The sequence below is a fragment of the Ixodes scapularis genome, unplaced genomic scaffold (genome assembly GCF_016920785.2).
Source record: "Ixodes scapularis isolate PalLabHiFi unplaced genomic scaffold, ASM1692078v2 PGA_scaffold4__175_contigs__length_147842914, whole genome shotgun sequence".
In the NCBI taxonomy this organism is placed as follows: domain Eukaryota; kingdom Metazoa; phylum Arthropoda; class Arachnida; order Ixodida; family Ixodidae; genus Ixodes; species Ixodes scapularis.
The window spans coordinates 124,677,607-124,702,634 of NW_024609879.1; the positions used below are offsets into that span (position 1 = coordinate 124,677,607).

General features: G+C 45.7%; 2 protein-coding genes across 3 annotated transcripts in view; one reads left to right on the forward strand and one right to left on the reverse strand.

Annotated features, from left to right (window-relative positions):
* Positions 1-625: 625 nt before the first annotated feature.
* Positions 626-25,028, forward strand: part of LOC8026457 (ras guanyl-releasing protein 3) — a 49,237-nt gene continuing 24,834 nt past the window's right edge. Inside the window, exons 1-8 of one of the 2 annotated variants that reach the window (XM_040499348.2) lie at positions 626-700; positions 12,605-12,694; positions 13,901-14,134; positions 15,297-15,405; positions 18,605-18,718; positions 19,918-20,200; positions 20,777-20,950; positions 22,846-23,060. In XM_040499348.2, the coding sequence (XP_040355282.1) occupies positions 13,954-14,134; positions 15,297-15,405; positions 18,605-18,718; positions 19,918-20,200; positions 20,777-20,950; positions 22,846-23,060 (1,076 nt within the window). In that variant the 5' untranslated portion in view covers positions 626-700; positions 12,605-12,694; positions 13,901-13,953. Of the gene's footprint in view, positions 701-1,333; positions 1,478-12,604; positions 12,695-13,900; positions 14,135-15,296; positions 15,406-18,604; positions 18,719-19,917; positions 20,201-20,776; positions 20,951-22,845; positions 23,061-25,028 lie in introns of those variants that run through there. The other variant, XM_040206011.3, reaches the window with a different exon arrangement.
* Positions 4,227-6,090, reverse strand: LOC120836194. Its single transcript, XM_040206012.2, has 3 exons — positions 5,800-6,090; positions 5,502-5,641; positions 4,227-5,418 (listed from the first exon to the last, which is right to left on the reverse strand). The coding sequence occupies exons 1-3, from the start codon at positions 6,029-6,031 to the stop codon at positions 4,339-4,341; spliced, it is 1,452 nt and encodes a 483-aa protein (XP_040061946.1). The 5' UTR covers positions 6,032-6,090; the 3' UTR covers positions 4,227-4,338.

The window sequence follows — 25,028 nt, forward strand, 5'->3', positions numbered from 1 at the left end:
AAGGAGAACTCTGCGTGCTTGCAAGCAGTTTTGTATATGATCGACGACAATGAAAGAGAGGAAAAACACGAGTCTCAAGGTTATTGTTTTGAGACTCCTGTTCTTCCTCTCCTTCATCGTCGTTTTTCTCCCTAGTCTCAGGGTTATAGTTCATCATGTTTGATCATCACCAGCTCGTTTGTGCCCTAACATACTGTTCACCTTTGTAATGTCGTTACTTATGCCACGCTTCTTCGTTGACGAGAACAAAACAGAAAGGGTCAATGAACACGTGGTCGTATCCCCACAGTGTCACCTAGGACTTCAACGGTTTCTCGGCTGGGTATCGCACATGGACAAATTTAGGCGCAAACAGAAGCGAGATGTAAGCTAAATCCGAGATTACCGAGTTAAATTGTCCCGTGCTGGTCCCCAATTACTCATCGTCTTCGCCGATGCAACAAGGAAAAGTGGAGCCTTCGCTCCACTTTTTATTGTTCTATCGGCTCCAAGGAAAAGGGAGGAAGAGGGACCTCAGTTCTCCCCTTTCCCGAAAAACCACACACGAACACACGAAGCAAACCTCCTTCCCGTGTGCGTTGCCATGGCAACCCTGGCCCTGTCACATCCTGGGCACCGATATCCTGGGATTTTGCGGGGACGCCATCGAAAAAAAAACGGGCTGGCTGTGTGGATCCCTGGTCTCCGACCATGTTCCCAGGTAAAGACGCTTCTTTGAGCTTGACAGCACGTTGCAATCGACTTGGGAGTGAATGCGCGTCCTCCGTGTGCCGACCAACGTTTCGATGCGGTAGTTTTCGTTGCTGCGAGAGTTTGCTAGAAAAACGCGAGCGTTTTAAACGAAACTCCGTCCTCTCGGAGAGTGTTTCGCGGGATATCAGGACAGCAGTAGCAGTGATCTCCGATTTGAGGTGCAATTCAGTGAGTCGGGAGGCTTGAGGACCTCAGATGTAGCTTTATTTTGGGCCGTAAATTAAATTTTCTTGGAAATATACGTTTCGGTCTGTTACGAAACACGCACGGCTGAGATTTCAACAAGGCGATGGAAATCCGTTCCACAGTTGTGAGCTGCTCAAGATTTGCAGTGTACTGTGTTTGGATTATTTATTCGGTGAAGTGTATTACTTAACGTGCACCTCGTGACACGCTTGCGCGGATAATCAATCTTTAATTTCCCCTGCTTTCCCCGCAACCGCCGCTTTGCATTGGGAACCACTTGGTCCGTAAACATTGCAACAAAACCAAAATGGCTGACCAAAGATTTGGGCAGATTCGCCGGTACGGTGGCTCCATCTACGGGCCGCGGGAGGAACCGTTTATTCGGGGCCGGTAAGAAAATCAACAAACACTGCCGTCGTTCACCCATTGGAGTCGTGCTCAGTCGCGTTGAACGTCGGCCTAGAGAAATTATTTTCTAGCGTTTCAATGACTCCGAGATTGGTGTACGGCGTCGCACACGTTTCAACACGAACCCGAGGTATGAAGAGAACAACTTTCATTCGAAAGTAGCCTACATCGCTCGGGCATTTGTGCCCTGACTGTTTTAAGGTAGGCGGCTGCCTATTGCATACAAACGTGGTGTTATCCCGGTTTGTTTTGTTTTCATTTTGAATGCGGGCAGGTCACCATATGCTTCGAGCAGTCATTCGTCCGGCGTTTCGAACGTTACACGCTGGAGAAAGCTGCACCAGGCGTATTGGGAGGTTTTCGTCTTTCGCGCAGAGTGTTACAACGTTACAATGGTTTAACTGTCTTCAGGGGATGGAAATAATAATGAGTGCGGCAACGTATGCTCCAAGAGTTGACATTTGCCGTTTTTCCGGTGTCTCAAAAAAGGTAGAATCGCATAATCTGGTTTGTTTCCTACAATGCGTTTTGTGCCGCTGTAACTTGTTCGCCGGCAAGGTCTTGCCAACAGCTGCACGATACAGCGCTACTGCGTCGGCCGCGCTCCGTTGTGCGAAGTGTTCTCGAGTCTGTGTCCTTTCGAAGTATTATTATTTTTTTATTTGTTGTTGGTGTTTGTAGTTTTTTCAAACGCGTCATTGTTAGATGTGACAGTTGTCTCAACATTCCAACTTGCAGTCTGTGTTCCCTATTGCGGTGTTTGTTTATTTTTTTCTTACGGGCGCGGTGATCGTGTTCGAAAGTTTACGCGTTGGATGTAATATGTGTTGTGAACAAGGAACAACACCTCGTTTCGACCTGTTTCTACCCCTAGCACAGGGAACATACACACCCTTAAAATAAATAAAAAAAATTATACATCAATTAAGCGCGTTAGTGATAATGTCGGCTGCAAGAAAGAATAAAACTTGAAGGACGTTTTCTCCGTTCTTTTTTTTTTTTTTTTGTAGTTGAATAAGGATTGTAGAGGCATTGTGGCATTATTGGGTATAAGATCAAAGCCTCCTCAAAGCATCTTTGGAGTTAATTTCCTCTGTAGACAACAAACATAAGCAATCTTCAGCTGACATAGCCAAACGTTTGCATCAACGTTCAGCTTGGGACTGGTATTTTCAACTTTCACGGCCGATAGAGGGCACACTAGTTCCTATCAAAATGGCTGTCGTCCGGATGATTGTCGTGGAACAGCAGTCCGGGGGTTGGGTCTACAACGTGGAATTAATGATTATTTTGTGAAATACGAGCTATATATATTTCCACATCAGGAACGTGTAAGTGATCACCTTCATTCTGAAGACAATCATCCAGGAACTAGGGAGTGCGATTCTCACACTGCGGCACCATCATCGATGAAAGTTGCGAATTCAATCACAGAAACATGGATTGAACGCAAGTGTGGGCCTAAAGCCACTAAACAAAGCCGCATTGTAGGTGCCTTAGAAAAGAAAAAGAAAATATGTTTGACCTAGATTTAGAAAAACGGCATTGTTCCCTGGCCCCGCTCCTCTCAGACGTCTCTGCGGACAGGTGCGCGAATGAAGCACACAAGGACAAACGATTAAGTGCGCACTACTCTCTCATAAGTCTGCTGCCCTGCAATCGGATAATGACATGTGCAAACATACCCAATAACACGTGCGCACATAAACACAACCAAGAGTCTAGTGAGGTTGGAGGCAACATTCTTGCAGACAAAACAAAAATCTGGGTGTTTCCTACTGAATACCAAAAACCGTCCATAAGATGCCTTGGCAAGATGTTCAAGCCATCTTGGAAGGATACCTTTGCAAGACGTTACGTCGCCCTAAACATCTTTTAGCCATCTGCAAGTTGTTACTTGTTATACAGTATGTATACTGGCACTTGCAACCCACTTTAGACAATCCGCAAAAATCGGTTTCTCGACGTACTGCACTGATGTTTAGTACAGAAGTGCAACTAGGTAACAAAAGTAAAAAAAAAAAAAAAAAAAGAAATCAGCAAATGAACTTGCTTTGTTTAAAAAAGAAAAACCTGTTTCGGGCAACCTACGGCAGCATTCGCAGACGATAAAACGACTGTGCTTGCCTAGTTGCGTCTGCCGCCGACAGATGTCTGAAGTTTCGGGGACGTGCCAGTGCAGAGCTTAGCAGACGATCTTCCAAAGCGTTCCCCTATGCCGAAGTGCGTCTCTCTAATGTACAATTTCTAAAATATAAATTATTCACTTAAAAAAAAAATATCGCTTAATAGGACAACAGCGATTTAAATCCCTTATGGCTCCCCATTTTTGGTGCGGAGATTGATCGAGGCACCAAATACTCTCGTGTGGGGTAATCGTACATGCTCCACCTGTGTAGCAGAGCATTGCGGGTGTATCTCAAAACGTCCCATTCGCATTTGAACCATGCGCATTTCGTCCCATTCTCATTTGGTCCTTCTCGTTTGAACCTTCTCATAAGATCCGAATCAGGTTTTTCTCAAATAGGCCCATTCTCATTTTGCCCGTTATCTGAAAACGTCCCATTCGCATTTGAACCTTGCGGATTTCGTCCTATTCTCACCTGGTCCGCCTCGTTTGAACCTTCTCATATGGTCCGAATCAGTATTTTCGCAACTGGGCCCCTTCTCTTTTTGCCCGCCATCTGAAAACGCACCATTCGCATTTGAACCTTACGTATTTAGTCCTATTCTCACTTCGTCCGCCTCGGTGGAATATTGTCATAAGATCCGAATCGGTTTTTCGCAACTGGGCCCATTCTCATATTGCCCGTGCGCGAACGGGCAATATGAAGCTTTGTCGAATTCATTTTTCTGCATTCGAAGAAAGGGATACCATCTTTTACGGACGAACAACTTGGTTTTATTTTTCACACATTTTCACATTCGTACAACGAGTCAACGGCAACATTTTCGCGCGTTTATTTTTCCGGCTAAAGCTCTGAACAATGCTTACAGCCCAGAAAAAGCTTGAGCCAAGTTTAGAAATTGAAAAAGCGAAATGGCGCCGCTGTTGAAACGGCCTTCAAGCTCCGCCAGTTTTCTGTCTTTATTGGCCCACTTGCGGCCTTGCGCACGTACGGCTCCCCCGTTTGCAACTTGAAGCAAGAGGACTCTTGTTTGGGCCTCGTCTCTCTTGATTAAATCAATGAACGCGAAGGGATTCGGGTGCGCTTTTCCTGACATGCCTTTGATTTTTCGATGCCATGCCTCCATGTGGTTGTTGGTTCTGGGTCCCCTGTTTCCATGGTGGTTCCACTGTTCGAGTTGGAAAATGCCACTTATCCACGTCGCGTCGAAGTAATCGAGTACAGCAGGTAGCTCCGGTATACCGAGCAATAGACCCTCCTGATGCAGAAACGCCCAGGCGCGAGGGATATCACAAGGCGGAACAAAGGAAAGTGCCACGAGCTTACGAATCAGAGCCCTTACTTGGTTATCACTGGAATATGCACTTTGGAGCCCAGCCCTCTGAACGGAAGCCCATACTCTTTGCGCAAAGTGAAAATGGCACCCGCGATGAGCAGCTTGAGGAAACACGTCGCGCAGACCACCAATAAGCGCCTGCTCAAAATCCGTCATGAAAATATCAGGGGTCGAGAATGAAATCCCAGCCGATATGAATGCAGCTTTGAGCCCTTGAAAAGCACGGACATAGGTTTGTCGTGACCGACCCGACAACAGGAAGTAAACCGCTGCGCTATGCACGCCGTCGGTTACAACATGCAGGGTTACAAGTTGGTCATAGATGTGCGGTACAACAAAAAACGTCCCATCCGCAAAAATAATTTTGGCTGACGACAGCCGCTGCATTCCATCTCGTGTAGCGAAGGCAAGTATGCAAGACGAGGGATCACTGCGGTCGTCGACGACCAGGAACGGCTCTGCGCTTTCTGTCTTTTTGTGGGCGTCGTTGAGTTGCAGAGTGGAGGCTGATGATGGAAGCGGTGGCTGCGCTGAACGCCTTTCCCGATACATCGTATCCTTGAGGGTGGCAAACGTGGGTACTTCTGCTGCGACTTCATCTGGCACCTAGAATAAATTTAGTGATTTGGTTCAGCTAACTTTGAATAATACTTCTTTATACGCGATAGATGTAATAATGTAAAACCTACTGCAGAACAAGTTCGGAGAAGTTCCTCTTGAAACAACCTTGGCACGGGCGTATTGGGGTTGGCTGCTGCTGCCTTTTTCAGTGCCACGCGCAGCTGGTCCTTCACAAGCGTCGCCTCGTCTGGTGCATGGTTATGATCGTCTATAAGTAAATAGGAACGTGAATGGTCAATGACACTTTAACTGCCTTTAGGCTTGTACTAAGTGGTGCTGATAAGAGTAAGTAAGGAACGAAAACAAATAGCGATTTCTATCATGCTGAAACAGACCGTCAAAGGCAAATCGAATATAGCAACTTACGTGATCTGCTTTTCACGTTGTCTTCTTCGGTCAATATCGAAGCCACACATCCTGATGAAGTGTAACGGCAACAACGCCACGCGATCGTTCCGTTTGCATTCTGTCGTCGTTTGTAATACTTGTAGCCTTCAAGGTGAAGACACAATTTCTTTTTTTGCGTTTCGCTTAGAACAAACTTGTCCATCTTCCCTGACTGACGTCTCGCTGTCGAGTGAAGCGACGATTCGATCATGGAATTCCGGGTGCAAGTTGACGGTTCAGCGTTTTATGACTCAGCTCCCACCACCCACGGCCCACCCCGGACAACAAAAGAACTGGATTCACAGTCCCCACTTTCTCTCGACCTATGTTGTTCTCCCATCCGGCGTTCCCCACTCCCCCCCCCCTCACACACACACACTTCTCACCCCCCAAAAATACAAACACTATAGATAACGTAATACGTTTGTACAATGTCGCCTGCTTCTCTTTCTCTAAACGAACACAAAGAAAAGAAAGAAAACAATGGACACTTTGCTTGGAAACTCTGTTTCCAAGCAAAGTGCGACCTCAAAGAAAGTGACATTTCGGACTGTGATCTGTCTGCGATAAGTAGTTGGTCTGTTGTTTAGTCAGGCAGTAGCTTATGTCCACGACCACGACCCACGGCTAAAATCATTGGCAGAGAGATTAAGCCAATAGCGTGGCACACACACAACAGGAAATATTAGTGAATTTATGAATATATATTACCCCAAAAAACAAAACAAATTTGGAGTAGAAAGAGTCAAATGTGCCGTGTCAAAGCAAGATATTTTTTTAGAATGGTTGTTTTGAAAGGGGCCCAGGGAGAAGGGCGAAAAGAGAACGGGCTCAAATGAGGGAGGTTGAAATACGAAGGACGAAATGGGAAAGGGCCAAATGCGACAGGTCAAAGCGAGAAGGTCTTTTTGAGAATGGTTGTTTTGAGAAGGGCCAAGTGAGAAGGGCGAAACGAGAACGGGCTCAAATGAGAGGGGTTGAAATACGAAGGACGAAACGGGAAAGGGCCAAATGCGACAGGTCAAAGCGAGAAGGTCCTTTTGAGAATGGTTGTTTTGAGAAGGGCCAAGTGAGAAGGGCGAAACGAGAACGGGCTCAAATGATAACCACCCGAGCATTGCAGTGGTGCTCCCAGGGTGGCCATGTTGGATTCAAGCTGCACTGTGGGAAGTGACCGTCGCTTCTGCAGGAGATCCGGAGGTGTGGATGGCATGGTTGTGGGGGAATGGGCAGATGCTTGGTGTTTTACAGTACCGTAATACCCCGAGAGAGAGCCCACCTAAAATCGAAAGCAAATCAGGTGAAAATAAAAGATAATCTAACTCTCGGTCTGCAAAAAAAAAAAAAAAAAGTTGAAAAAATTATGGTTTTTTGATTTTGTGACCTGCGAAACTTGTGATCACAGGGAGGGTCTGATGAACCAATGATGACTGTTCTTAGTCAGCAATGCTTGCTTATCTCCCGCCATGGCTAAGTAACACTATTTCTACCGAGGTCATTATTGGCCAAGGCCAGGCAATTCTTAGAAGTGGCCCATGTTTTGGAAGTTTTGAAAAATGGCAAATCAAGCTAAAGATAGGGGTGGGTTATCTTTCGGGGGTAGGGCTTGGGCTTACCCGGGATCTTGCATTGGTGTAGCTGCATGCTGTGCGCGTGCCATCGTCCCGGCCTTTAATTTAATTTATTTTCCTCTCGGCACGCCAAGGGCATTACAGAGAGGAGTGGATTTAATATACAACAACACGGTAGAAACAATAGAAATGCAAAAAACACAGAAACATTACAATGCATCATGTAAAAAATTAGTAATTGGAACTCTAGAATCATCAGTGTCAGTCAGTATTGCGACATTTTGTTGTGGGAAGGCGATTCCAATCTATGTAGGTTTTTTGCAAAAAAAAAAGAAGCATTGAAAGTGGACGTATTAGAGCGGGGGATTCTAACTTTTAGTTCGTGATCAATGTGTGATGATATGTAATATGGTTCGGAAAACAGGCGCAGAACAAAGTGTTTGGTTAGAATGATAAATCCTGTGGAACAAACTTGGACGAGATATTTTTCTACGAAGTAAGAGATTGAGCAATGGCAAGGATTCTTTCATGGTGGTGGCGCCAGTTGTGCGGTGATAGTTGCAAAAAATAGAACGAGCGGAGCGATTTTGAACAGATCGTATTGCAGCTGAGATGGTGATACTGGCGTCCCTGATAGACGTAGCATATTCAAGTTTGGTACGAACAAGAGTTTTATAAAGAAGTTTTAATGAAACGGTGGCAAAAGAAAAAGTTTGCTTGATGTAACCTAGTAGTTGATTCGCACCGTTAGTGACATAGTCGACATGAATATTCCAGGACAGATCATTAATTAAATGAACACCGAGATCACAGTAAGAAGGAGAAACTTTTTAAGAAAGTAAGAAGGACATGTAATTTTTTAATGGGAGAACCTCATAGATTTACATTTAGTGATTTTAAGTTCCATATGCCAGACATTGCACCAGTAAGTGGCATTATTACCAGACTGATGAGCAGAAAGTTCGAAGGTATTTTCAGGTTCCTGGTAACGTTAGCAATTCCTTCAGAGTCTATAAGAATGGTATACATTGGTAAAAATTCACAGGCTGGAACAACAGGAGAGCAATGGTCTCAAAAATAATTTGGCAAACACTTCATTAAACAAAAAAACATAGCTCACTAGCCACTTTCTCACCTTCATCGTCTGTAAGCATGATGCCAAAACTTGTATCGGGGTTAGTAGCTTTCCAAAATTTGCGCAGATCGTTTATTAGCATGGCTGGTGAAGTGATGTAAAAAGGTATTTTTCACCCACAATGTTTAAAGAAACGAGAACGATAGCTGTAGCATGGTTGTTTCAAGCCGCCGGGAGATGAAAATATGGTGCGAAAAGGCACGTGCGAGCCTATGAGGGTGCAACCTTTTCCTTAAACAGGTGCCAGTTTTGCTCTACTGAGCATTCCTGAACACAATGCAGATAACCATCTAGAAAAAGGCTTCAAAATGATGGGTTCAAAATCAGCCCTAGCATAATCAAAAATTTGTTTAATTTGCTTAGACCTAAGGCATGTAGGTATGTTTAATGAAAAATGCAGTAAAGGATGATCGCTGAGACCAGACATGTCTGAGAGAGATGGGCTCGGGGGATGTTGTTAATATAAGGTCCAACAAGGAAGCAGTTGATACAGCTATGTGCATTTGTTGTGGAACCATTTGTGAAAATTGAAATTGAGGCACAAATTTGCAAACTCGCTACATTCTGAAGACAAGGTACTAAGATTAGTGCCTCCATATGACCAAATCATGGAAGGATAATTAAAATCGCCCAGCAGTATTACTGGTTCGTTTGGCAACCGAACAACTACTGCTTTCATTGCGTCGTGAAGTTGCATAACAGAGGGCGATGACACACGCCTATGATATATTTTTGTTTTTTTAAGTTGAGACCAACCGACGTTAGTTCAAGCTTGGATACAATGTTAACGTGGAACAATGCAATATTTTCTGACACGGCGATCAACACTCCACCACCATTTCTTTCTTTCCTATTGTGACGAAATAAACGGAAATGTTTAGACAGTGTAAATATTCACTGTTACGTTCTCAGTGAGAACAACAATGTCAGCGTCACAAGGGTCAACAACTGAAGACAAATATTTCCCCTTATTCATGACGCTTCTAAAGTTAGCAAAAATAACAAATATTGTTTATACAAGTGTTAGCATTAGCGCTTCCACCCCACACAATACGTTATGACTAGGGTCCCGTGTTTTCGGAGTTTATTTTTCGTTAAATTCAGAGGGTGTTTATGGGAGTTTATTTTTGTTTGATATCCCAGTACTCCGAATTTTGAGGTTTATATTTCACAGTGTTTCCAATTAAAAATAAATAAATAAAAAAAGAGTTGGATGTGAACATATGCCAGATAAAAAAAATAAAACTCGCTTGTATCAATTTTTTCAGCTGGATTTGGCATTGGTGCCATGGCCATTAGCAATACTAATTTGTCCCATGACAAAAGTCGCACAGAAGTGTTGCTTCAATAAACGTCGATACCTTAAAACAATAAACTTGCGGAGGTAGTTGCTGGGAAGCTCATATTCATTCCATCCTATTCCATCAATCTATCCAAAACCACTCAAGGCAAAACCGCTTAAGGATGTAATAGAGAAGTTTCAACTGCCCCTTTTCCCATTATATCTTTATGGTTCATAACTTTCACTGCTACAAAAACATAACGTAACCTCTCCTTTCTGTAGCACAAACACCGTAAAATCCCGAGAGATGCTCCACCCCCAAAAGGTAGCCCACACCTATTTTTGGCTCGATTTGCTATTTTCTTTTAAACGCCGAAAGATAGCCCACTCCTAGTAATCATAGTGTTCAGATCAATGATGACCTTGGTGTAAATGCGTCTAGATAGTTATGGCGGGATATAAGCGAGCATTGCTGTCTGGGAAGTAGTCATCTTTGCTTCATTGCCCTTTGTCGCGATAAAGAGTTTTGACAGAGACACATGATCTAAAAGTAGCATTATTGCAATTTTTCTTGATTGCACACCGAAAGCTAGCCCACTTTTTATTTTCACCCAATTTTTTCTTGATTTTAGGTGGGCTATCTCTCGGGATTTTACGGTAGTATGGCCCAAACTGGACACCAAAACAGTGGCTTCTGTCGTGACCCAAATGTACACTGACCTGTTGTGCTGAATGAACCTTGACGAGATAAGCGGTACGACCCCTTTTGACAATGGTCCGAGGTTTGAAAGGTAATTATGGTGGCATTTTCCCAGTACCATTGGCCATGAGCTGATCAGATTGTGAAGTACCTTCTTTTTATGAATTCGGACTTCATCGGGTAAATCCGAATTGACCAAAATTTTACCGGCGGGTGTTTTTAGGAGTTTTTCGGACTTATCTGAAAACACTGAACCCTAGTTATGACAGAGCTGGAGTCCGATTGGAAATTCTTGCGTCACGCCCAGATGAGCCCTGATCCAGATGAAGAATTGAAGTGCGGTTGGAAGTTCCGGCATTATGATTAGATGAACTTCGATATGGCTCCAGGGTGTCTAATTCGTTTACAGAGTCTGTACTTGTCAAAGTTTGTTAAAGTGCAGCTTAAAACGCATGGATTTGCATTTTTCCATCGTTTCACTCTCAGTATACTGTCTGTAATGACTTTCAATCTGACCTTACTAATGTGACCTCTGGCATTCCGCAAAGCAGCGTCTAGGGTCATTGATTGTTTCTTATCTGCATTAACGACCTTCCAAATGCTTTGTTTTCAAATGAATGTTTGTTTGCGGATGACTGTGTCTTGTACAGAAGAATCAACACTCCAGATGACCGCATACCACTGCAGCATGTTCTTGATAGCATTAATAACTGGTGTGAAGAATGGCTAATGCTACTTGATAAATCCAAATGCCAGGTCATAAACTTCACTCGCAAACTATCTCTTTCGCAGTTCACATACACATTAGGCACTTCATCTCTTAGTGTGTGTCCATCCTACAAGTATCTTGGTGTCCATTTTACATCTAACCTTTCATGGGTCACCACGCCTTTTTCAATGTCATTAGATTTGGAAGACCGCATTGTGTGCGGTTGTACCAATCATTTCAAGCACCAGTATCGCTCGTAATTGCGACAGACCTAGTCACTCTCCGGTAGAGGTCATAATTGTATGACGAAATTGCGTATTTTCTGTACTGGAGCCCACTTGTCTGACATACTGTAGGACACCACTTTCTGATCAATGCGCTTTTTCCTTTCGCACAAAAATTGCGAGAGCTCAGAATATATATTATGCGATTCTTTGGGCGTCCGGGCGGAATTGGTGCGTGTGCATATCTTTTGAGAGGCTTCGCTCTATTAACAGATGTGGAAATTCCGATCAGCGAAGGCACACAATATCTTCAGAAGACTGTACGGCATGCAAGTTCATCCACTCTTTGTGCACCTCGTGTATCTGTTTATCCGCCCCACAGGATGCACACAAGATACATTTTGTTTTCATCGGATTTATCAGAGAGACAGATAAAATTGTTTTGTTTGAATCTGAACACTCAATATTACAGAAGTGCTATATGATGGCCGACACTACAACTTGAGTACGAGGTTAAAGGGTCAAGTTACTACCTTGTGTTTCTGATGTACAGCAAGGCATTAAAGGGGTACTCTGGCGATTTTTTCATGGTCGCTGATTTGCCTCAAAATTGGCTCAACATACCGATAGACATGGCTCTACGAGTTCCCCAACTATTGTGTGAAAAGAAAAGAAATTCGTGAAGTTAATGAATTTTCGAATTTCATTTTCATTGTGTTTCTCAGACCGGGAGCCCCTACTGGCAACATTGAAGTGTGACGACAGAAATGGTACAAAGTAGGCAGTAAGCCATGTTCCCAACTCATTACAAGACGTTTGGTGGTGGGAAAAGAATGTTTGGTAATTGATTCACTGAGAAGCACGCAACAAACACTCGACGTACTCTGTTTGAGACTACATGCACGACCTGAAAGTCTGTACCATGTGTGACGTCACACCACTGGAGAGCGCGCGAAAATTTGAATGCTGGTTTCGGTATCATCTTCATTTATGGTTTTCTCAATTGCTATTTTAAATTTCGAGAAAATAAATAGCATACCATGACTACTGAAGTCCAGGTAGTCAGAAAATGCAATATGTTTAGGTAGCTCGAAAAATGGCCGGAGTACCCCTTTAAACGGGACGCCTTTAAGTGTTTGGGCGTGCCTTTCTTCTTCCAACAGCCCGACGACAGCAGCTCGTAGCTGAGCCATCCAAGACTGCGACGCTCTCCTAAGCCAGCCTCACGTCGCGGCGGCATGACTCCATCACAGGTGACGGAAACTTTTGCCTTATTTGCCGGATGAAGGGGGGGGGGGGGGGGGGCGAAGAAGCAAGCAAATAGAGAATTGACAAAGACTTGATCATAAACATTTGGGACAGAAATCTGTCTGGTTGGGTGGAACTACAGTAATACAGTGATGTCTCGTTAATATGGACACCTCTGCTACTTCCCCCCAAAAATTGTCCATAATAAGGAGACAAAAGTGCGTGTATTTTCCCAGTTTGTCCTCGAAAATGGTGTCCCTATAGCGGGGTCTCCATATTAACGGGGTCTATATAAACTAGACATGACTGTAAAAAAGAAATACTCCAACCAGAGCCCTAAAGAAAGTGACCCAACATTTCGAAACCTGATTGGTTTTTTCTTGGGGGGTGACTGAATCGTACGGGACAGCAGCAGCTCTCATCTTCTTTGTCTGTAAAGAACAACCCTTTTCTACAGAACTGCCATTTTTCACAATTAACAAAGAACCGCCTCTGTAGGAATGGGTTATTCTTGGCAGACTAAAAAGGCGGAGAGCCTCTGCTTGCCTCCTCGTGCTGCTGCCCCATGTGACCTAGTTACCCCCAAAGAAGAAACCGAGCAGGTTTCAAAACGTTGGGTGACATTTATAGGGCTTTGGTTGGGGTATTTTCTTTTATTACTATGTAATCTTTTTTCGAAAGCACCGAAAGGAGGCGCTGTTACTTTTCATGTCCCCGCAAACTTCCGGTCAGATGAGAGGATACACAATCCCTGCCGTTGCACCACTTCCTGCAGCGTTCGGAAATTATTTTGATAGACCAGTTTTCCAGGTGGGTAGCTAAAGGACCGGTTAGCGAGAGGTCTGTTGGAGATGTTCTTTAATTCTCCCGTAAGACGACCGTTCCCCCCCTTACGTGTCGCATAGCACAGCATAAGGACCTAGCTAGATCCCCAACTTTGTGATTTCCGTAGAACTTCGTGATCCTAGGAATTGCGACTCTAACAGGCTCGGAAGGCCTGCCGAAATGGAGCGACTGGAAGTCTCTTGGGAGGCCTGGGTTGACCTGCGTTTGTTTACGTGAAAAGGGTCTACCCCACATCTACTGACTAACCGTTCCGACCGGAGCTCGACGTTCTGACGCCCCCCTCCCCCAGTTTCTACCCTCGTGGAAGTGAAGTAGCCCTTTATCGATTTGTTGCGGCAACCTCGCCCCCTTCTCCACCCCTTCAGCCGTGGCGGCGGTTCAGGGGGGACTCCTGACCGGCGGGGGGGTTGGTCGGCCGATGGGACCCCAGGAGCCCAGCGGGCGCACCCAGACCCCGATGGGCAGCTCCCCCAAGGCGAACCCCGGACCCACGCCCCAGCCCTGCCTGGTGATGGACACGGAGAACCCAGCGGTGCCGGGGTTCGCCGTGCGCTCCGCCACCTTCGACGCCGCCGTCGCCTTCCTCATTGACTGCTTCCGTGAGTCGCCGTCTGCTCCATCCGTGTAGCGCCATCTAGGCACGATGCCCGTTAAAGGGCAATGCCGGTTGAAAACGAAACCAAAATAAATGACTGGCGTTGCTTTAGTGGCACGAAATATGATAGAAGCCAAAATGTTACGTTGAAGGAAGGCTGCATAAGCCACTAAAAAGCGATTTTAAAGCTGCAACCAGCTGCTCATTAGTGGGCAGTAAGAGGCTTAGCTTTCAGTAGAGGAACGCCGGCGCAGCACCCTCGTGATATTGCGTCGCGATGGATCTGCGGTCGATCGGTCATTCCGTGTACTCCAGCACCACGGTGACGTTGCATCGCGGCCTTACGGCTGGCGATTGGTGTTGCCATCCCTCCAGCAGATAGTTTCGGTTATGCCGTAGGCGTCCAAAACCAAACTTCAAGCCATAATATTTATAAAAAAACTCACAATATTAAAAAAAAAAAAAAAGGATACCTCATAACTTATGGGCACTGCTTTGGCTGAGAACAGTTGTAATCCTAAATCAAAAAAAAAATATCGACCGGAGCTGTCCTTTGAGTGTTTTGTATCCCTCACGCATTGAAAGTGGCTGGAGCAGCAAAAAACTATGTCGTGAGACCGTCGCGTTGCGTCGTCAGGTGTCGCAATGCTGGCGGTCGGTCTCGGAAGTTCCAGCAAAAGGTGCAAACCAACGTGAGCATCGCCGTCATCGCGGCATCCCGACTCCCGGTTGCCGAAATTTTGACGGACCGTTGAGCGGAAGAGCGAACCGTGGCAGAACGGGAGTCCGCTGCGTCCACTGCCGCTGCCGTGACGTTACCGCATTCACAGCAGGCAAAAGCACGACGCTTCTATGACGTCGTCTGGCCAGAATCGAGGGACCACGTTTGAGGACTCGGTACGCGCACCGGTTGGTGACGTGTTCCAGGCGCCACAGCCGCCACGGCTTGGCGTTGGCAACCCAGTCGCAACGCAGGTGCAGGGTGCAACACGGTTGGCGTAAAGAACCGACAAGGCTAAATGAGAAAGAGCAGCTCTGCAGTGTCGCGTCTTGTGTTTTTGCGGCACCCAAGTTGGGTACAGACGAGATGGCACCGAGCCAAACGGCCTGTCGCCGGAGGTCGGACAAGGCCACCCTCATAGCGCGTGCCACCCCTGCTTGCGCAGTTCCCGTGGGAGGTTTGGAAGACGACGAGAACCGTTTCCCCTACATCTTCCTCCTGATGCACGAGTGGTTTGTCACCTCCGAGAAGCTGGCCCTCTGCCTGGTCGACAAGTATCCTTTTGGTGGTTTCCGGTTTGAAGCCTGGAGCTCCGTTTTGTCTTCTTGTCAGAAGGCAACGGTGGTTTGCGTTTTGCAGCTGGCAGCGGGTAACCAGGGTGTGACAAACGCACGAGGTAGCAAATACGTGTTTTCATGCCGTCTCGATTTCTCTGGCTAGAAAGGGAGAAAAATGGCACTGCTACATGCCTTATACTCAAGGACAACTTTCTTTTTTGAGTGCCTTCTCCCGTTTGGAGCGCCGATTAATGCTTTATTGACGAGATACTGTAAACGACTTATTTTTCGCGGACTCAAATTTTCGCGAATCGGGCCAAAGCTTAAAATTTGAAATTATTCGCGGGTTCTAATTTTTGCGCATCGACTGTAGCTTCCGTAGCGTTCACATATTCCCCGAATTGTTCACGAGACATATTTTTCACGAATTGTAGGCGATTCGCGAAATTCGCGAAAATTAAGTCCCTGCGAAAATTTAGTCGTTTACAGTATACAGAAATTGCTTGAAACACTTATTTTTTAAGATAATAATGTTTAACACGATCAAATAAAAAAGGACAGAGCTTAAATAAAAAATAAATCGCAAAATAAACAAACTTGCAAGTTTAGCTTAGTTGCCTGTGGGCAACACCAGGGAAAAGTCAGAAAGTGGCTCTCTTGCTTAACTTCAGTGGGTCACTATAAAATGTCAATAATATCTGTGCATACGATAGACTCAAGTAAAATGGTCTCCTATCGTAAGATATCAGTGGCAAGAGAAAAACACATCCACATTTCTCGCCGTTCCGCCAAACTTCTTTTTTTTTTTTTGTCAACCTTTTGCATATTTTTTTTCTAGATGGCAGTGAAGTTTTGATCTTCAAGACTGTTGCCTGACTACTAGATTAAAACAAACACAATAAAACCGAAACTATTAAACAAACATTATTATGGGGTTTGTTGCCTGTGGGCGGAATTCATCAACAAAGGGTTAAAGTTGTTCGCCATCCCCTCGTAGCCTTAGAAATGCCAAGAAAGAATATCCCCGAGCATGGTTCTCAGTGGACAGCCCGTATTATGGACCGGTTTCAGCGAAGTTATGGGAACTTAAGGTAAGCATAAGCCGCATACAAAGAAGAGGACATCTTTTCTTATATCCCTGGTAGCCACTAGAGTGTCCTCATAGGATGTAAACTAACTTTTAGCATCTTTCAAGTCTGCTTGTGGGACTATAACTTGGCTTTGCCTGGTTCTCAAAGGCCCACGACCAGTTCGCGGTTTCCGCATTTCCCTTGCTTCCCCCTCTCCCCCCTTCTACCCTGTCCACCGTTGAATGTTTTCTCCCCCCCATGATGAGGAGGATCTTCTGCCTTGCAGAATCTCGAGTCTGGTCGTCGGCATTTAAGCCCGTGTTTATGGGCTTTAAACTCTGCTTTGATGTTTTTCTCCGACGTTATGGATACGATGGGAACCGCAGCTTTCCCATTGTATGTGATAAAATTTGACTCGAGAATAAAGGGAAAGGGCAGTTCATTTTCTTCAATTCCAGACTCTGACTGGTGTCGGAGCCACTTAAACGGAAACAGGGAAGGCGAAATTCATAACACCCGTCCCCTGCTGCTCTGTGCCACTGCAGGCTCTAGTCCTGGGGAAGGTGTCCGCTAGTTCTTCCATTGTAGCACTCAAAAGTTCCCTGCGCTTATTACAGTTGCACAAAAGTCGGCATGTGTTCCCTGTGCCACAGGGCTTGGTACTCGGGCCTTTGTTGGTTCTCATCTATGTAGATGACATAGGCAATAATATTCGCCCATCCACATCCATTCGCCCATCTCTTTGTGGACGACTGCATTTGGTATTCTAATATAACCAACCAGAAGGATCAGGGAAACTTGAATTCGTCATTAAATACTTTATCACAATGGTGCCTAGAATGGGGAATGAATATGAATTACCAGAAATCAATAGCAATGATCATAACCCACAAAAACAAAGTTCCTGAATTTCTGTACGGGATTTGTTCCACCCCCCTAATAAAAACAGACCAAGTTAAATGCCCAGGAGTTAAGTAACACAGGACTTGTAAAATTCGATACACATGTTAATTATGTGTGTAATATTGCTCACCGAAAATTGGGCTTCCTGAGGAGACGGTTAAAAAATGCAACACTAGAAGGCACGATAGCCACCTGTAAGTCATTAATTCGGCCTACATTAGAATACGCGAGCGTTGTTTTGGTACCTTTCCCAATTATATCTATCGTACGATTTAGGTAAAATTCAAAACTGGGACTTGCGATTTATTTTTTCTAAATATAGGTGTGCAGAGAGTGTGTTCATTCATCAATCGAAATTGCAAAGTCTTGGAGTTGGACGGAATTTTGTGCGCTTAAAGTTCATACATTAACTTTATCATGGTCACCTTAAAATAAGCACCAATTATTATTTGAAAAAAAAAAAAAAAAAAAAAGCACACAGTCACTCAAATTAAACTAACCACACTACCGTAGTTCAGCAATAATGACACATTCATGTATTCATTCTTCGTTCATAGCATTGAAGATTGGAACTTATTGCCGGAGGAATCGATCACAACTTGTGAAACGCAGTAGTTCGTGGATAGCTTGATTAAAGGCCGACGACCAGACTGGAGATTCTGCAAGGCAGAAGATCTTCCTCACCGTGGGGGTGGAGGAAGCAGGCAACGGTGTACAGGGTAGAAGGGGGAGAGGAGGAATCGGGAGAGAAGTGTAAAGCGCGAACTGGTCGTCGGCCTTTAAGCACTTTCAGGAAATTTCATAATCCACACTGTCATTGATTTTACATATAGGATATCCTTAAAACCATTCACTTTTTTTTTACTGTATCAGCATTTGTTGAATGTAATCGGATGAAAGCATGTGTTCGTGTACACTACCCTCGTCGAATGAGACGAAACTGTGTCAATTTCTGTGTCATTGCTTGATTGAAATTTTATACAATGCCGTAATATCATACTATGTTCTCTCTTATGTACCTATGTATTGTGTCGAATGTAGTGTAACCTGCCAGGGCCTGAAAAAGCCTGCAGTGTGTCAAATAAATAAATAAATGTGGAGGCGGCATTATCCTTCTGGGAAAAGACGTGTACAGTCGAGGATGCACCGTTGCAGTTGTCATAAAGTTGTTTGTTGACTTTCTGGAACTGAGCTTTTTTTCCTTAGCTTCTGGTTCGACCCAGATTTGGGAGCGTCGGAACGCAGCGACGATGTCTCCTTCCCTGCGCCCACACGCTGCAACACGCATCCCATTGTCCAGTCTACAGGCACAAGGCACAGATCTGCCAAGTGTTCAGGTGAGCCTTGTTGGTAGTGTCCACTGCATTGCAATTACGCTGACTAAGATGGCCCACAAAATATAAAAACCAAACTTACATACATTTTTTTCAGCTCATGAAGTCATTTGTGAGGGTATATTGTAGTGCTAGCCTTAGGGAGGCTGGCCTTCCTATACTTCGTTTCCCCTTATGTTGTACCGCAGGGAAGGATGGAAGCGCAAGCTCATAGCATTGGCAGCTGCCCTTAATGCACGAGAGCTTGTGCCACCGAGATGTGCCCTAGAGCAAGGAGCTCGCCTTTGTAGCCTTTCCTGCAGTACAGCAGAAGGTGAAAATGGAATATAGGATATCAGTATATACGTGTGTTTAGCATGCTTGATTTTCCACAAGGTAGCCACACTTTGTGGCAAAGCCGGCAGAAGGGGGTAGATTTTCCCACAGAGTAGTCATGCCATGCGGCAGAGCCAGCAGAATGGGGCGAATTTCGCAACAGAGCATTCGTAGCGTGCGGCAAAGCCAGTAGGACGGGGCAGTTTTCCTCAAAGTAGCCATATCGTGTGGTGAAGCCTAAAGACACTGGATCTTAAGAAAGTAGTGCCAAGCTCCCTGTATGGTTGCCATTTTGTTTCATGGTATGAGGAGTTTTCTTGACCTCTCCATTCTCGGTGAGCCGATTGAAATTCTCGGCGACAGGTTGCTTTATGATGGCGTTTTTTTATATACCGAAACCTTGTCCACACACCGGCAAAACTAGTGCATGCCTTCGCACCGCTACCGCATGCGGCGCTGGTGCTTGGTGGCATTCTACTATATCAGTAAGGTTCTACTAAGAGTGGTGGTGTGCCACTCTTAGGAGAACCTCACTTTTACATTCTTGGCAGGAACGTCTTCCTGGGCGTTACGTCGTCAAAACACGGGTCCCATTAAACTCCCATAAGGCTGGTTCACAAATTAGCCTTTGAGCGCAGTTGACTGCGTCACAGCTGCTCGTGACCACCTACGACTAAAGGCAACCGTGGCGCCATCTATTGGGCAGCCCAGATACGCTCGAGTGTTTTTTTCCTGATGTATAAGGCTTAGATTTGACCTCGCAAGAATGCTGTGAAACCTTTAATTTAGTGATAGGCAAGTGTTCCAGTCGTATCTGCCCCTGACGTTGCTTCCAGCCAGGCACGACCTTGAACTAGGCCTGAAAGGGCACGAATGCACGTGCACAGGTATTGGGTCCAGAAGTTCCCGCTGCACTTCGAGGCGTCGGAGATGAAGCAGGTGCTGTGCCTGCTCCAAAACCGGCTGTGCGAGGAGGGCCACGACGCCCTCTCGGATTTGGTGGACCCGTCCCGGCTGCCCAACTTCAAGGACTGGACGCGCTGCGTGTCGGTGCGTCACCCGCTCACCAAACACACCCGCAAGGTGTCGCTGGTCTTTGACCACCTGGAGGCGAGGGAGCTGGCCGACCACCTCACCTACATCGAGCACAAAGTCATGAGGCGCATCACCGTGAGTGGACGTCCCCATCGCCCCCGTTTTACGACGATGGCCCGGGTAGCGCAGTTCTTTAGGGCGAAATTTGGTTTCTGTCCGGGAATTTCGGAAATTGAGAGGACCGAGGAAGCCTAAGTAGAGCCAAACTTGACCTTCTTTGGCCAGAGTCTGGGTATCTTGGCCTTAGTTTGCCAAACTAGTCCCAAGTTTAGGCTCACTGCTATTAGTTTGGCTTTAATCTGGCATCTTTTGGGCCTAAATTGCCAAACAAGTGCCAGATTTAGGCTTCATTTCTGGCTGTTGGTTTTCGTGTGGCAACTTTGGGCCTAAATTACCAAACAAGTGCCAGATTTAGGCCTCACTGCTGGTTCTTCGGTTTATACGTTACGTCTCTGGCTCAAGTCTGGCACTTTGGAAATTCTCTGGCGAACCAAGCTCCTAGAAACGCCGAAGAAAAATATTCTCGCACTAACAAGCTCCTTGGAGAGAAACCGTGTTCGACCCAACTGTAGCGGCAGCAAATAGTCAGAGTTTCGAGCGTTGTTTGTTGCCCCGGGCTCGTCAAAATTAAAACGACGGCGTGCATCGCAGTTCCTGGACTTCAAGCAGTATGCGGAGCAGGGCAACCTGGACAAGAACCCGCGGCTGGAGCGCTCCATCTCCCAGTTCAACGGACTTTCCCAGTGGACGCAGTGCATGGTGCTCTCGCGGTCGCTGCCGCAGCAGCGCGCCGAGATCGTCACCAAGTTCGTCGACGTCGCCAAGGTGACCGTGCGAGTGGCATTGCCTTGCCGATCTTGTGATCCTCGTACAAATACCCGACCTGGACTGACGTCTCGGCGGCGGCCATTGCGGTTTGTTTTGCTGCTGAATGGGTGCCTTCTAAAATGTAAATCTTGCACCGTCGAATTTTTTTTTTTTTTTTGTGAACGAGTGGGAATGGATTATTAGCATGACGGGATGACGTCACGTGCAACTCGTCGGCTCGCTCGATTTACCCACACCAGCCTGCACATTTGCGGAAAAGTGTAGCACGGTGCAGAGAAGTGCGGGGCAGCATACGTCTGGTTGCATTTTCAGACGGACTAATTCGTAAGCCGACGACGGTGGCGTGCAATGAGCGCAGCTGTGGCGGTAGATGGGACGAATCGAACGAACCTCGTGTATACGAAGGGTTCGGTAGCCGAGGATGCCAACACGCCACGGCGCTCTTGGTAGAGTGGTGAGCAGGAGATTGTGCTGCAGGCTTGACAGATCTTTCGCTGAAGTATTTGCTGAACACCGAACTGCCTGGAACGCGTCACTGACAGGTGCGTTTACCGCATTCTTTATTGTTGTCCCTCGGTTTATCCCCGATGCCATCGCAGAAGTATCGCGTTGTTTCCTGCGGCATGGCAGCATAAGTGGGTGCAGCAGACGCTCACTTTGCTGTAGGTTGCTATCGAGCCTGACAGTCCACGGAAGCCTTGGCAGCCGGAAGGTGGGACGCAGCGTCGACGGCGACACGTGCATTCACTCATCCTCTTGGCCGGAATTTCTGCGACTGACTACTAGGATCGTGACATCCAACAGCAAAATGGGCCGGCCTGCATTGACGTCATTTGTTGCCATTTTGGGACGTCCCCTTGGTGTGTGTCTAGTATAGGACACCAATCGCTCCTGTCGAAAGTGCGTTCCAGGCATTGTAATTCAGCTTGTACACTTTCCGGATTAATCATGGTCAGGTGACTGCGTTGAAACCGGCACAAGTAATGAGCTGTCTTTGAAGCCTTGCGAGGCAGTGTTTTGGGTGGTAGCCTCCCATCGTCGGTATATGTAGAATGTTTGCTGTCGGTGCCACTGTGTGTGGATAGGTGTCTGCGAAGAAATAGTTTGATGGCAGCGCTGAGGCCTTGGTTAGTCCTCACAATGATTTGTGTTTTATGCCATTCGGCTCGTTTGTGTTCGGGTGAGTGTAAGCCGCTGCGCCGACATACCCTGAAACTTGTCCTTGCTACGTCACGCTGTCAGCAAGGTACACAAAGTTTGACCTAGAGCCAACAAACATTCTCGGGGTTCTGTATTTAGTAGTGTCTCCTGGAACTGGAGAATCTGGCCATTCGAGCTTTCCTATTGGCTGGTGTCGGTCGTGTTGACTTGGAAGCTCTGAACAGGTGACGAGTCATGGTTGGGCGGCACGTGATCGGCCGGTGACGTGATTGGTCAGTAAACGATCGACTGGCAACTGATTGGTTGGTATGTGATCGGCTGGTAAGCGACCGGCCGGTAAGTGATCGGTCAGTACGTGATCGGCCCATTGGTTTTCTTCAGTGCTTCTTGCATCCCGTGAAAAGGCTTTACCAGCTCTGTCTCAATTCAGGGGATTGGTGGCCGAGTGTGTTAAGGCACCATAGATCGGAGCAGTGGCTAAATTTCTCGTTTACAGCAGGGCCATCAGTTACGCCCATTGGGGCTCTAACTTTCTGCTGTCTAAACAAACGCAAGACACAATCCCTGCCCCGATTCTGTTCCTCTGCCAGCTCTGTCCCAACTCCGTTGCACAGGGCCCGAGCGTGATACTGTGGCGCGGTTCTGAAAGGACGCTCGGGAGTTGAAGGTGCGCTAGGGACTGTTGCAGTGGCTCTGGGTGTGACCGTATTGTCTCATTGGCCCGCTCCCAGAACCTGCTGGAGCTCCAGAACTTCAGCTCCCTGATGGCGGTGGTTGGGGGCCTGAACCACAGTGCCCTCGCCAGGCTGTCCCAGACGACAGGCTGTCTGACAGGGGAAACTCGCCGCACCCTGGCCCAGTACGCCACCCTCCTCTCCTCGGCCGGCAACTTCAGCAACTACCGCAAGGCGCTGGCCGACGCCAGAGACTTCAGGATACCCATCCTGTGAGTACCTCTGACATGTGGGGCCGGGGAAGCGGAGCAAGGTTTCTGCAGGCCAGTCACAGAACATCCAAGCTTTTACTGAAATGCGTCATATATGCAGATCGCGAGTTTGTTTGCTTCTTGCACAGGGGTTGCGATGATGTCAGAATGCCGAGCTCTTATTGGCTGATTGAAAAAAATAGTCAGAAGGCCTCAAGGCATCTAGCATTGAGGTCTGCCCACTATCCTTTCAATCAAAGCCCATCGGAGCTCGACGTCGTTCTGATGTCGCCGCAACTCCAACACAAGAAGCAGACGACTTGCTTTCTACCATGAGGTGTGCAAATAGTATTTGAAACCTTGAATAATTTGCGAAGTGTTTGTTATTGGATTTGGTTCGCAGCACGTTTGTACTGTTAGAGGTATTCCAGTTTTTTGAGTATTTGAAAATTACGAATGATATCTTCAGTTTTCTTGAACTTCTTTTGCCGTGTTTCACTGCTTCGTATCTGTGTGCAAGGTGAAATAGTGATGTGTCGGGCGGTTCGGTTGGCTCCATGGTCTCGGACATTTTGCTCACTGTTGTAGATGTGCCTTCTTTGGTTATAATTATGCTTTCACCCCCAAGCCTATAAAGGACAGCACCAAAGAAAAAAAGAAAAGAAAAAGAAACCTCAGCTGTGAGAATGTGACGCTAGTGGCAGTGATAGGATGCAAACGTTTAAAAACATAACGTTACCTAAATAATAAAAATTTTTTTTTTTTTACTTTACGTTTAGTTAGATATTTGCCAAATTGAAAAATTGCATTCTGGATGCCTTTAGTGTTTATTTCAATGAAAAATCTTGTCTGCAAGAAAGACAACGTTCCTTTTTTTTTCTTTTTAACAAAATATTTTTTCACTGAAATCACCACCGACAATAATTTTTTGGCTTGATGACTATTAAAGGGACACTGACAGACCCCAAAATTTTTTATTATGGGTGTCAAAAGGCTACCGAATTAATATTTTGCCACAGCGTCGCATATATTTTTAATAAAGTAAAAAAATGCAACTGCTCGAAACTGAAACTGACCCTTGGAGGATATAGAAGACGAGAGAGCTGACAGAAGTCACGTGGCTGTGTAACTTTTTTTTTTCTTTAATCAACATATTTGCAGCTTTTTAGAATCCACGAAAAATGAGTGCCACATTTCTTAACTATTTTTAATATTATTCATGTGCCTTAGATGACTCACGACTTTGATTATATTTGGTGGTTGTGTCTAAGCCATAGAAAACTGCACGTGACCATGGAGAAGAGAGTAAGTGCAGCTCAAAGAGGCCAGTTCTCCATTGACGGTTTTGGAGTGGAAAGAAAATGAATTTTGAGCTGCGAATTGTTTTCTGGGTAGTTGGGCTCTCATATGTCATGTACAAATAAAAACCTTGGAGAGCATAAATACCCTGTCAGTGTCCCTTTAAATAAAGAAATATATGGGCTGATTCCAGAAGCAGTGCGGTACTGGGCTAACTCGTAAAGATGAAGCTAGTTTCAAGCATTAAACAGCATTCCAAAACTAAAATTAACATCTTGGGTTCAAATAGGACTTGTATCAAATATAAGCTGATAAGAAGGTTTTGGCTATTTCAAATAAATAAGGTATTAGTTTTTTTCTTGCCACATTAGGTATGTTCTGCTTTACCCGACTCATATTGTCAGGGTAATTTTTTCTTGATTTTGAAATTTCTTTCATGAAATAAAATCATTGCCTTTCAAAGGAACGCTTTCGAGAAACGATTTCAAGACGTGTGACTTTTTAAAGTACTCATGTTCAGTTATCAATCTATAAATATAATCATGAAGCAAACAACAGTATCGAGACGAACTAGCATTTAGGAGAGAAACAAAATCACACTTGGACGAAGGGAGTAGGTGAGTTTGTCACCCAAAATCTCAATGTTCGACACTCGAGACTACCCGTGTAATATATGTTGGATAAGGAGGC

Coding starts and splice junctions, on each gene's coding strand:
- LOC120836194 (XM_040206012.2), bottom strand. CDS start 6,031: ATGATCGAATCGTCGCTTCACTCGACAGCGAGACGTCAGTCAGGGAAG. Junction 5,642..5,799: donor CAACGTGAAAAGCAGATCAC/GTAAGTTGCTAT, acceptor ATTTACTTATAG/ACGATCATAACCATGCACCA. Junction 5,419..5,501: donor TTCTCCGAACTTGTTCTGCA/GTAGGTTTTACA, acceptor AATTTATTCTAG/GTGCCAGATGAAGTCGCAGC.